Source organism: Plectropomus leopardus, chromosome 1, assembly GCF_008729295.1.
Source record: "Plectropomus leopardus isolate mb chromosome 1, YSFRI_Pleo_2.0, whole genome shotgun sequence".
NCBI classification, from domain to species: domain Eukaryota; kingdom Metazoa; phylum Chordata; class Actinopteri; order Perciformes; family Serranidae; genus Plectropomus; species Plectropomus leopardus.
The window spans coordinates 14687752-14701299 of NC_056463.1; the positions used below are offsets into that span (position 1 = coordinate 14687752).

Consider the following 13548-nt stretch of genomic DNA (forward strand, 5'->3'; position numbering starts at 1 on the left):
CACTGAGGAATGGTGGAGGGCTACAGGAGCCCAGTGGCATGCTATAAGACAATAATAAACAATTTTTAAGATGACTGAGTCTTCAGATATGATATACGGCAGCAGCAGGGAGGAAAGCATTTTAATATGCTCATACTGCCATGATGTAAATTCCTCGCGATTATGAGCGGACAGCGGGTACAGGAGGAGGGTGATGATATATCAAGCTGATGGTTCAGTTTCAGACACAATGGTAATAAAAGTTGGCAGTGGTTTTTGTGTCTGGTCTAATGAAAAGAGAAAGTAAATTGGGAATTTTACTGTAGCCTTTTCCTGTGTGTAGAAATAACGTGGCTTTAAAAAATGATTTCATCCCAAGTCATGCTTGGTTGCTACAGTTTTCTCACACAATCTCATAAACTGACCACATTAGTTACAACAAAAATTGCTGCCAGAAGTGTTTTCTTTAATTGGAATTTCTGTGAAAAAACAAGTACAACTTGAGTCTCATGTCTGTTTGTTCATTGTAAAATCTCACAGTTTAACACTATAAGATTTAAAATCAACACTATCAGGTTGGTGTTCTATTGAGTCTGGCGCCAGCGTAAATTTTTAGATACATTTATTTTCACTAGAGTAAAACGGGAAACATTTTGACAGTATATTTTATCCAAACTCAACAATACCCACTAAATAATTCAGGAAAGTGTTAAAATACTCTGTAGTGTTGTAATTTTAATTGCAGAGCTGCAATGATTAATTAGCTATTTTTGGTAATCAATTAATGGTGTCAACAGAAATTGGATGTGAGAATGATGAAAAAAATGAATAAAAATTTGAGGGCTCTGGATAGCCCACCAGCAGAAAAAATTCACATTGTACATTTCTGCAAACCATGGGTCATCTTGATTGTACATTTCATAACAAAAGTGTTTCTACAGAGAATAAGAGCTGATTTGTCATTGGGAGGTGAAGCGGATAGTGGATGGTGTGACAGCTAGGTGTGACAGCTGCCAAACTGCAGACCACAGTTCAAAACTAACAAACAACAACAATTGTTTATGGGTGTTTTCAGCCAAAAACATGATCCCGTCCTTACTCTAAGTTTTGTTTTCATTCCTAATCACATCTTTACAGCTTTGTTTAGAAATGTAAAGTTACTACACATCTGCTAAAAAAAGAATGTACAATTGTAACATTTCTGTGGTTTGCAGAAATCTACCATGTGAACATTTTTTTCTAGTGATTGGACTGGTTTGTACTGTTGTTTGGACAAAATAACAAATTATTGAATAAAACAATGTAAAAACAATCAGCAGATTAATGAATAATGACATGTAAGTTGAAGCCCGAGTTGACTATACTTAATGTTGAAACAGCATTTTCAGCAATATAACAAAGATTTACATGGGGTCATATACCTAAGTTGTGATGTTATATAATGCTCACAGTTATGTGCACAATCTACCAGGTTCTATGATCTGCCTCTGTGTGGCCAGAGCTCAGCACAGGGAGTTGGTTAAGTCTCCAACATGAGAATGATTAAAGGTTTTTCAGCACATCTCATTTATTTTTTGCTGTCTCACTTTCTTTCTTTCCTCTTCTGACAATTTGTCTTCCCTCTTCGACTGAAAGGCACAGCGAGCTTCAAGATAAAACCACATGAAAAGGAATCCTTTCACCGCTGAACTCTGAAGACGTTTTCAAAACTTATGTTTGAACTTGAGAAAAAAAAACTACAGTTTTATGTCATTTGTGTCTAATTGAAGGTGAGAAAGCCTGCACTCTTTTCTGGAGGGGTCAACAACTTTCCAGACTGAAACTGTCATTATGATTTATCAGCAATTTAATGAAATTAGGAGATTAATAAGTGTTGAAAAATATCTAATTATAGTTTCTAAGGACAAATTTGCGGTTAAGGGCCTATAACAGTACATTTTGCAGTTTTTAAAAGTGCTGAAGACAGTTTGTAGTAAATATTTTCCAACATGAGTGCTCATTTATTCCATATTGTCCTTGTAAACTTTAAATTGTCTCTTTTAAACGTCAAACTGTAAATCAACAGAACCAAATATAATACATGTAAATGATAGAAAAGAAAACTCAAATTTAACAAAATCTTCAATTAAATTTGCTAAACTAAGCTCTCTAAGCCCTCATCTTACACCATTACAACTTCCTCTTTGATAAATTTCAATGTTATATATTCTTCAAATGATGAAATTTGACTGTAAATAACTGGCCACTAGTTTCATCATTCTGTCTGTTTTTTTGCATCCATTTCATAAAGCTGAGCAATACACTGTACCACCATCAGCAAACAGCTTTGCTTATATAACTTTTTACAGTTTAGACACTGATGAAAAACTGTTGCATAACTTTCTGTGTTTAACATGGAATTAGAAAACATATCCGCTAAGCCTTTAAAAACACATTTCTAATCTCCAGTGTTTGATAATGCTCTGAAAAAAACATATTTATTTTTCAGAATCAAATCAACCAATTTCTCAAACCAAATCATAAACAACTGCAGAAAAAAATATCATGATTAATATAATCAAATGAACTGTCAGCGCAGAAAATGTCACTAATTTTCCTGATACACGATGTCCAAAAAGTAACAAAATGAGAATAGCAGACAAACAAAACCACATCAGAAATCTCGGCGGGATATGGGCTTTAATCTTTTCTCTTTTGCAAAGCTTTTCTCTCTGCGGGTGATTCTTCTAAAATGTGGAGCATACTGTGTGCTGTGTACTCCACCAGTCATATGAAAAAATGTCTCGTACTGGCCCTCAATCCCAGAGATCAAGCGCATCCAAAAAAAAGATCCTCATATGGATAAAAATGTTTGTTCTTTATATCTGAGCTTTAATAAATAATTCAGATGCAATCTAATCTAAAGGAGTGTGATGCAAAGTCCAGTGAAGATGTTTCAAAGACCATCGGTATGAATAGAGCAAAACCCAGGAGCTATTCTCCTATCTCCTTTCAGACCTTACAAATTTTATTCAAGAGTAATGAAAAAATGTATGCGTCAATTCCCATCTGGAAGCAGTTAACTCTTTGAAAGCAGGATTTACATAATTTTTCTTCTGCCTCCAGATGCCTCTCACAAGCATTTAAACCTTAAACAAAACCTTGAAACGAACGCAAATTGGTTTGATTTATTTCAAAAACATGGGAAAAAGGCAATCAGCAACTTTAGTTAGTAAAAAGTTACAAGAAAAAGACCTGAGAGTTATCTTTTAAAAAAGAGAATTATTAAACAATAGGGAAATATATAAAGAAAATAAAATTTTTGTTTATTGGACTTGTGCATTTAAAATTAGCTTATAGAAGTAAATATCTTATTTATCTTTTTTAATTTCAGGCAATTTTCTTGTAACGCTTTACTAATTTCTTGCTAATTTTTAGGTCTTTTTTTTGGAAAGTCGTTAATGCTTGCTTTTCATGTTTTTGAAAGAAATCAAGCCAACTAGCTCAGGTTTTAAAGGGTTAAACGAGCATGTCAACCTGAGTTCCCCTGCTCTCTGATGCCAATAACCCTTCATTTGCAACATCCACAGCAGATGTCACTTTTAACATTTGTGAGAATCCTGGGATTCAGACTTTATTTGATTTGTATATTGTAAGAGATTTTTGCTTTATTTTAACAAATGGCTGATAAATCAAAATTATCCAGATTTAACGCTTTCCAGTACCTTCAGATTCAGAGATGATGTTTGGAAATTTATACGAGCTGACAACCCAACTGACTACACTTAGATCCACTGTCAAGGTCCCACTTCCTAGCCTAGTATCTATCCTCTACACAGCCCTGCAGAGTGAAAAGGTGGACACTTTTCATATAAAAGAGAAATGAAAAAAGGATTTTAAAGATCCAGATTGCAGAGAGGAACAATTAAATCATGGTTTGAAAAAAAATAAATGGATGCACTGTTAATGTCAGGCACTGCCCAATGCAATAACCTTTCAACTCTACAATAGAAAAAGTCTTCCAGTGTGTACATAGCTATTGTTGCTTAATGTCATGTCATTTCTTGGTGTATCTTCAAATGTTTCATATCCCTAAAATCTGTACAACCTAAGCTAAAAGGTTATGTAATGTAATAATTGTGCAATGCCACTTGTTTTAATTTAATGTAGGATCCTTTGATTTTGTTTTGGGTCCCTTGGTTGGATGTTTTCTCTCTTCTTTTTTTTCTAAAAGACCATGGTGTCTGTATTAATTTTGTAAAGGCCCTATTTATCTTCATATTGCATTTGTATATTTACCAATAATTTCCGCATTTGTATATATTTGCCAACAACTTGTGCAAATTGACTCCATGCTCGACAAAATGCTTTCAATACAAAAAAAAGAAAAGTGCAATAAAGGGTGTAGGTGGATAGACCATCGGTCTAAGAATCATATAAATGATTAAATATATTTCTCTTGTGTGTCAGTCAATCAGAATAACCATATAATATGGACAAGAATTATTTATGGCTTCATGAAAACAACCTAATGTTACAGAGACATATTCAATGCCTAAATTTTTCTTAAAGCTAAATACAACACTCAACACCACGTGATCACTTAACAGCCGAGCAACACGACAACTGACAAAACAGCTATGGGAAAAAAAATTAGACTCACCTTGGCGACCCTGTTGGCGACCTCCCGCCCCACCATTAGCCCCTGGACAAATGTCCGTGCAGCGATAAAGGCCCTGGTGACCTGAGCCTTCAGTTTCCTGGGCACGTCTCCAAAGGGCTTCAGCTGATCTGTGTATTTACTGACACACTCCAGGTAGTCGTCTGTGAAGTGGTACTGTGAGTTGAGTAACTGGAACATGCGCTCCAGCAGCCTGGACCAGAAGTCATTGAGCATCTCCTCCAGGTTGACGTTGCCCCCTGTGTAGTAGCGCTTCAGCTCAGTGAACAGGTCCTGGAACACCTCTGAGTTCTGCATATACAGTTTCCCGTACGTCCTTGTGAACATGCTGTTGAGAGACTTCTCAGAATTGTCCAGCAACTCCAAGAAAAACTCTAGATGGATGGATGATTTAGGGAGAGGAGGGAGGAAGGGAGAGAAGAGAAAAACAGCTGGGTCATTGTGCAGATATTTACTGTATCTTATGTCTTTCCCTACAATATAAAGCAGACAAAAAGCTTTGAAAGCGTATGGCGGGGTATAATAAAATCAGAGTACTGTTGTATAAAACGTCTCTTTTTATGGCTCCGTCTGCGGGTACAGCAGCAATGTATAGCAGCCAACAATAGGTACTTGATTATGCTAAGAAAGTCAGTTCAATGCATTAATAATTTAATATCAGAAATAATGGGCCACAAGGACTATGAATGATTAATGTAAAGGTTCTGATTGCATACTGTAACAAAATATTCACAAGTTTTAGACACACACTAGTATACATTATCATCCTGAGCACCCACCATTATTCCCAGACGCACGAGTTCCTCACTGAAACAATTTATTTGCCTGCCGAGGCAGCTGGCCTATGAGCCTATAATTGAATATTATGTTACAGTATATTGAAAGAGGCTTCATTCGCTTCAAATTATCTGAAGAGTATGTTAACAGTTATAAATTTCACCATGAGACAAGCACATCTATTTTATTTCTATTATTACTTTTGCCGTTGATTGTAAACACACCTTACATTGTGTGACATTAAAAAATTAACAAGTCTTTTAACATGAAAGCTGCTAAATTATTTTCACTTTTCAAGGGCAAATTAACTACACTGATTCTGCGGTTCAACAGAGGATAAAGCCATCTTTAGTCACAACTGTGGCAACAGTATCTCGGCTTCTGGATGTTATTTTTCTGTCCTGTGACAATGGGAACTGACATTTGAGAGCCAGCACTGCTAGGAGACTCACATTCTTACCAGATAATTCTTCCTTTTTATCAACAAGCCAACATAGTGTTGGCATAGCATTTTGAGTTGTCTGTCCCTTTACCATCTTCAACACTTGATTTATTTTGCTGTTAAGGTTGTATTCAACTCAGCTAGGATAGAAGTTAATGTTGGCACACAAGGCAACATTTGTACTTATTACTACTGGATTTACTTTTCCACCTTATATAAAGATGGACAATGTGTCTCCACTCCCTGCATCTGTACAACAATAAAGCCATAATATGCTGGATTCAAGCACTGCCATCTCGCACAGAGTGGTGCCAACTTATTCTTTCTCTCAACTTGTCAAATACAGACGCTTGGTCAGTGGCACGTCACGTCAAAAAATGATACTTTAGGTAGCTCTCCTGTGTTGATATTGGACCTTCAAGGACAGTGTGTCAACTTATGCTTGTTACATGCATGGTGTCTTTTCAGAATAAAAGCCAGTTTCTGCAGGAAATGTACAGTTTCTTCTTGTTAAATACAATCTTTGAAAATAAACTCAGAACAGAGTTAAAAAATTTAATTTTTAGGATGACTTTCTTAAGTTTAGGCAACAAAAGCACATGTTTCGGTTAAGAAAAAAACATCATGATTTGGCTGAAAATAACTACACCTTTTACTAACATAATATAAAGTCATGTGACATACGTCACTAACTTAGTATGCTACACATACAAGCACACTATGTCTTTATATAAATATCTCGACTGACTTTTGGTTTTACACTGGACAAAAACAGCTGGCTTCTGGGTGAAAGTCAAGAGTTTGTTTGAACTAAAATGTGAACTTCTTGCTATCATCACTATGGTAATTGCCTGGTGTGTCAACAAATGCTGCTGACTTGGTCTTTTCATACCGCCGTTATAGGGTGGGACGGGCCACTGAACAAGCATCATTAACTGATGAGTTGAGAGTATGACTGTGTTGCATATTGAAATCCCACCCATACATCAACTCGACACCATTGGCCCAACTCAATTGCGAGCACACCCATTAAGACACACAACTGTCAATCAAACTGTCAAAGTTCCTTTATCGCGTCAAATAACTAGTTAGATAACTAGTTAAAACTAAGCTTACAAAAAATTGAACATCCGTGTCTCATTCACGAACACTGACTGGGCGGGCTTTATGGATTAGACTGCAGTTAGCCACCAATCAAGAATTTTGGCTTCATTTTTAGGGAGCTGTCAGATCTGTCCATGGTCCATCCCAATCCTCAACAGATGCAATATATTAACACAGTAATTTCCCAACTGGTTGGTCACAGTCCAAAAGTGGAATTCTTGGCACAGTTTTTTTTTTCTGTTTATTCTTTCAATATGTTTTGTTTCTGTTTAAGTTATAAGGCAAGATATTGTTTACATTTTGTAGAATCAAATTGAATATGTGGTAATTTATCTCATGCATGAACCTTGAACTGATGACTATGGAGCAGCTGAGAACCACTGTATTAATAAGTAGTCCAGTGCCTACTTATGTGACATATTCCCAGCTGCCATGGCGCCCAAAAGCCTGTTAAGACTGTGGACAGAAATAGGTACAGAAATAGACAGTACATATACTTTTGAATATTTTCTGTTAGATAACATTTCTGAGGGTGGAACTTAATCCTCAAATCTTAATATGAAAGATATGACTACATCTTTACATTGTTTTACATTAAATATTACTTTACAAATGTCAAACTGCGCAAGTACAACGACAAAATTAACAACCATAGCAATTATAATACTGTTTCTTTTCACCTGCCCAAGTGGCTTTCTACCATGTGAGCACCTGATCTCTTGAGCATTACCACATCGCCAACAAAGAGGAAAATAAGAGAGAAAAAAAATCAGCACGAGCTGGGGAGTATCTCTGAAGCCGAGCAAATAGGATTTCATGTTCCTGAGCGCACAGGCATAAATGACGGGAAGATCACATCTCTCCATGCACAAATGCCAAATATTTTTTCTCCTTTCTTTGTAAACAAACACGCTGCAGACATTTCACGTGTCATGCTTGCTGACAAACCATACAGGGATTCTTCTCCTGTTTGGGTTTTCTGGCTCTCTGACATTTCTTTGCATTGTTAATGATAGCAGTCGCACAGCTACGTGGTGGTCATATCTAGCTCTAATAATAAATCTCCCGCCTGTGATGATATGACTACACCATAAGGAACTATGAGTCAGTTCACATGTAGCTTGTTTTGTTTACAGTGAAGGAGGGCTGTGCTGTAATAATCAAGGAAAACAAGAAGCTAAGAAATGTTTGAAACATTCAAAACATAACAAATGTAAATAGTGGAATCTTAGATTGCAAGGATTTTAAGACATTTACTATTTCATTTCATTTTTTATTTTGATTCATTTTGACTTGAGATCATTTGAAATATTAAATATCTTTAATACTACATACCAAATGGGCTATAGAAGTGCATTTAAGGTGCAGTGTAAAAGGCCATTTAATTAATTTGATTAAAAACAACAAAATAAAGAAGTTAAACCCAATTATATTTAAAGTTATCTTTTCTTCCATTATATTGTATTATACCAGAAAATAGAAATAAAGCAATTATGAAACTATTCCAAACTGCAAACTAAATCACGGGCTATGTAAAATCCCACCATGCTGTAATCTTAAAAATAAAACATAGCAGGTAAAAAGAAATATGTATAATTCACTATCATGCCCTCACACATTAGTCCTTTTTACTGTGCGCATCATTCAGTAATATCAAACCATTTTGGCAGAGTGTGTGTTGTTCTGATAAGCAAAGGCGATGTTTAAATGAACCACTGACTTTGTTGAGTGGAATAATACAAATACTCGTACTTTAGCTGAGTTCAAGAGTCAAACTCTGAACCTTGCATGATCATCCACCACTTTGCAAAGTGTGCTAAACCACCAGTGCAAATTCCTGGGAAACTTTCTGTAAAGCGGGGGCCCTTCTGTGGGGAGTTTACATGTTCTCCCCATGTCTGTGTGGGTTCTCTCTGGGGTCTCCAGCTTCCTCCCACACTCCAAAAACATGCAGGTCAGGTTGACTGGTGACTCTAAATTGGCTCCAGCCCCCCCAAGACTCTTGCGAGGACAAATGGTTAGGGAAAATGAATGAATGAATGAACTTTCTGTAAAATTCTACATCTGCATATCCTCTGGCTCTACATGCTAATGTAAAACCAGAAGTTCATTTCTCACTATATCCAAGACTGGTGGGAGTTACAGTTCATGTTTAGCTGTGCTGGAATCCCTTTGAATCACCTTTTGTTTTTACAACTTGTTTAACCAATCCTCTCTTCTCTCTATTGAAATCGCACACTATGTCGACACCTTGAGCAGGTAGACCAGTCCCTAGTCACTCACTCTAGTTTCCCTGCAAGTGAGTGACCTGCCATTACACCTACATTTGTTTAAATACTGAGAGCCCGCAGGGCCTTTTTTATTCCGTTTTTCCAATTGGATCTGAATCAAGGACAAGTAAGCCCCTGTGTATTGTACAAGCAATTTTATGTCACGACAGCAATGGTGTTACCATTTCAGTAGCTCTCATGAGAATTCATATGTATCACAAAACAAAAGCAACACAAGTTAATTCTTATTATTTACAGTGATTATTTGTATAAAGACTACATATTTCAGTTGTAAAGAAATTCCTTAACACTTGTAAAGCACCAAGACTGATATGTTCTCTTCTACATTTGACTCTATATGTTTTAGACAAAATGAATCATGGCCTCTCTGCCAAGCTGTAGATCTTCAGGCTACTTAACACTGTAAGGTGCTATGATGGTTGTGGCCTCACAGCAAGTAGCGGGAAAGTCCAACAATTCAGAAATTCAACACATACATCACATGATAAGCTTTTATATTTTGAAATTTCATCCACAAGAAACGTGCAATTAAATCCTCTGTGGACAAACCAAATGCCTGAAAAATGCTAGAACTGCCACAGGTGACACACCATCCATTAACTCCTTCACTTCAAATCACTGATGGGTTACATCTGACATTATTAAGCAGCAGATACATTGAAACTTCACATTTCAATAACACTGCTGTGGTTAGCATATGGTTAGATTTAGGTTTAAAATACCTGGTTTTGGGGAAACAATCTCAACTGGACAAGCAGAAATGTCCTGGTAAAAAAACAACTGCCTTTCATGGCCCTACCTCAGGAAGAAAAACAGCAATGTCTCTGTGAAAAAACACTGCTTTTTGTGCCACTATCCTGGCAGGAAAAGCAGTGATGTCTCAGAAACGCAGCTTCAGAATACCCACAAAAGCTGCTGGAAACACAGCAACGGCTCCCTAAATTACAACCAGTTTTGCTGTTTGTTGGTTTCAAACAGTGGTTTGTAGCTTGGCAGACGGAAGTGACACATCATCCATCACCTCATTCATCCCCTAAAGACAGTCAGCTCATGTATTACGTCATCTTAGTAACAATGATATGATGCGTATAAAATGTACAAATGTAACATATGCATAGACGAAATGTACTGAACATAAACACAATATATTGTTACCATCATACTACTATGAAGGACCTGCAATCTGACCCTCATCCTTCATTCTCTTTGCATATAATAAAGTTCTGCCTCCATTTGTGTGTGGCAAAGGTTTGTAAAAAAGATTGGGGCAGTGTTTTATCTCTGCATAGCTCATACGAGATGATCAAGTCCAACGCAATTATTTCCATGAAGTAACACAAGAAAGACTTGGCTAAGATGAATTGTGCTGGGAAGAAAATTCTGAGCTCACAAAATTAAGTTTTATGCAGGGTAATTGAGTCCCAGGCGATGATGACATGAGAGGTCATTACAAACAGATCACATGCTTTCCTAAACTGAATCGAAGTTACTGTGAAAGACTGCTGATAGATAATAATTTGATAATTTTATCAGATAACATAATGTCTTTGGGAATGTTTTACTTCCAGGCAGGCAGAAAACAGAAGTGACATCACATAATGACACTCATAGTTTCTATGATTACATGCAGCGGACTAAAACTGTCTCTGTTCATGTCATAAGACTGTGGTTATTGATTTTCCAATCAAAATTATGTTCAATGACGGACTTTAATCATCTCCTTTAAGCTGGACCTTCCGTTAGTTGGATTTAGCTTCACGATAGATCCCTGCAACAATGCACAAGTGTACAGTTTTCACTGGAGAATGTCGTTCTTGGCCCCCGTGGCGAGAGTGCTAACTAATGATGCCAGTATTGATTGGTTGATTCTGTTAGGTATGAGGAGCAACTTTTGACAGACTTTTAGACTCTAAGTCCTCTTATGACTGTGTGTGTCATTTAGGATTTACAACTCTCCTGAGTTTGAAAAATATTCTTGTTTGAATTAATGATGGAAAATCTCAAGAGGGAAATACCCATTTAATACAATTAATATACAGCAGCAGCCTTCGCTGCTACAACTTCTGAATGGCATATCTTAGACAACCATTACTATAAGTACAAATCAGTTGAAGTAGTTGACCAAAGTTAAACGTTACTTCATCTGAGCTTATGAGTTCTTGAACTAATGAGCAAGTGCACAGAAATAATCACCACTCTTCTCTTGCATAACTGCTGGGTCTTTATGCAATTTCAAGGCCTTTTACCTGGAAAACAGCCTGTATTGAGAGTTTCAGATCGCAGCTGCAGCTTGCCAACTTGTGAAGAGTGAATTGCTCTCTGCTGGCCAAAACACATATTTGGCCAGGAAATTATCATTGAGAGTTATTGACCTTGGATAACACTCAGCTATTCGGCCTTAAGGGTCTTAATACTTGGAAACATCTCGATACAAGGGTGTATGCTTACTGACACAATGCATTTAAGAATCAGCCAAATCTCCCAAGTAATGGAGATTGTTCAAATCAAAAAAATTTGGAAAAGGAAAGATGGATGTTGCAAGAAAATGAAAAAAACGTGCCAACACACTTGGGAGAGCTTCACTTTCGGAGCTAAAGTCTTTGTGAAATGAGAGCTCTTAAATCTAAAAAATTCACTAAAAGTTTCATTGTCTGCTTATTGAACTACAATTGAAATATATTAAAATACAAAAAGTATTGCACGAATGATTGTAGGTTATTTTTTATAGTAAAACTAAAAAAATGCACTTAAAGTGGGGAATCAGGCGATGGACAAAACCGAGCTAACAGCACATGTATTAAATGTTAATAATGTGGTATTTTCATCTCAACCCTTTAGCCAGTTTATTATTCATTTATTGTCGTGATCACAGGTATCCACCCCACGGCAGAGACAGCTTTCCAAAGGATGTATGGGTGTGAAGCCAAAGACAATTTTCCACAAGTGTACTATAAAGATGTCTATTGTTTTCTAACATTTTAAAAGTCTGAAAATTTCTAACATTAGAAAATATAACCACCCTTAGTACAGTAACAACAACCTTTGTGCATATCTAAACAGCAAGAATACTATAATACTTGATCATCTTTTTGTTTTGGTTTTTCTCATTTTGTCCCAGTTTTTGTATATTTTGTCTAAGAGTCTATAAATACATATGTAAATACCTGGGACTCCTGTTTAACATGCAAACAGATTTTTTATGTATGTGTTTTGTTTACTATGTTTATGCAAACATTATTTATCAAACAAAAAAAGGTTATAATCAGGCAACTGTGGCTCTAGGGGTAGAGCGGGCTGTCAACTGATCAGAAAATTGGTGGTTTGATCCTTGGCTCCTGCATTCAACATGTCGAAGTATTCTTGTGGTGAAGCAAATATAATTTCGTTTGACTTCAATTTTTAATAAAACAAAACTATTAAACCAATCTGCATATTTAATCAGCAAAAAAAAAAAGCCTGTCTTCAGCCAGACCATAAAATGTATTTATTTACTTGTTTGTTTATTTATTTGTTTATTCAGTCATTCTCCCTGATTTGTGGAAACAGCATGAGAGAAGGGCTGCACTTGTGATTCTGGAAATCAATCATTTCCTCCTAAGTTATTACAAAACTATTTGCATGATTTTTCACAAGATAAGTCATTGGTCTTTGACTGCATTTGTATCTGTGTATCTCCTGTCAGACCAAATTATGAACTCTTCAGTAGTTTTAGAAACGAGTTTTAGTTATTGCAAATGAAAATGGAGCTAAATGAATACTGTACTTTATTTCTTTTTGACTATAGAACAGTCTTCTCAACCTTTTCATCCCCAGGCTATTCCATTTAGCTCTGTTTTAAATTTAAATGTATTTCATAATAGCCATTATTATGTTGTTGTATTGATTTATTGTATTGAGTATCTTAGTTTTGTAACATAGAGTATATAGAAGTTCTGTAAAGTGCACAGAAAGGCTCGTCACATAAAGCTGAATATTATTTATGATCATATTTAATTATATTAGTATCATATTTGCCAGCCTTGGGTTTTTCTCTGAAGGGAAAGCAGAAAGAAGAAAAAGCTCAATAATGAAAATAGAAAACGGTGGCAATGTGAACCATCACATTAGTGCCAGTCCTAATTGAGGTTGGACTTTATAATTCTCATATTGCATACAAAATATAAAACGTGTGAATACCCTTGAAGTAATTCTAAGCGTGAAGAATCAATTTTCTTTTAGAGCAGTTACAAAGTGCTCCTCTGATATCTGGCCTAATTACTGTAAATAATTATCATGATTAATAAAGGTGACCTTTC

General features: G+C 36.1%; 1 protein-coding gene across 1 annotated transcript in view; it reads right to left on the bottom strand.

Moving 5' to 3' along the window:
• gpc6a (glypican 6a) overlaps window positions 1-13548 on the bottom strand; it is a 190949-nt gene that overhangs the window by 92785 nt on the left and 84616 nt on the right. Inside the window, exon 3 of the mRNA XM_042493211.1 lies at window positions 4622-5013. Within this exon, the coding sequence (XP_042349145.1) occupies window positions 4622-5013 (392 nt within the window). The remainder of the gene's footprint in view (window positions 1-4621; window positions 5014-13548) is intronic.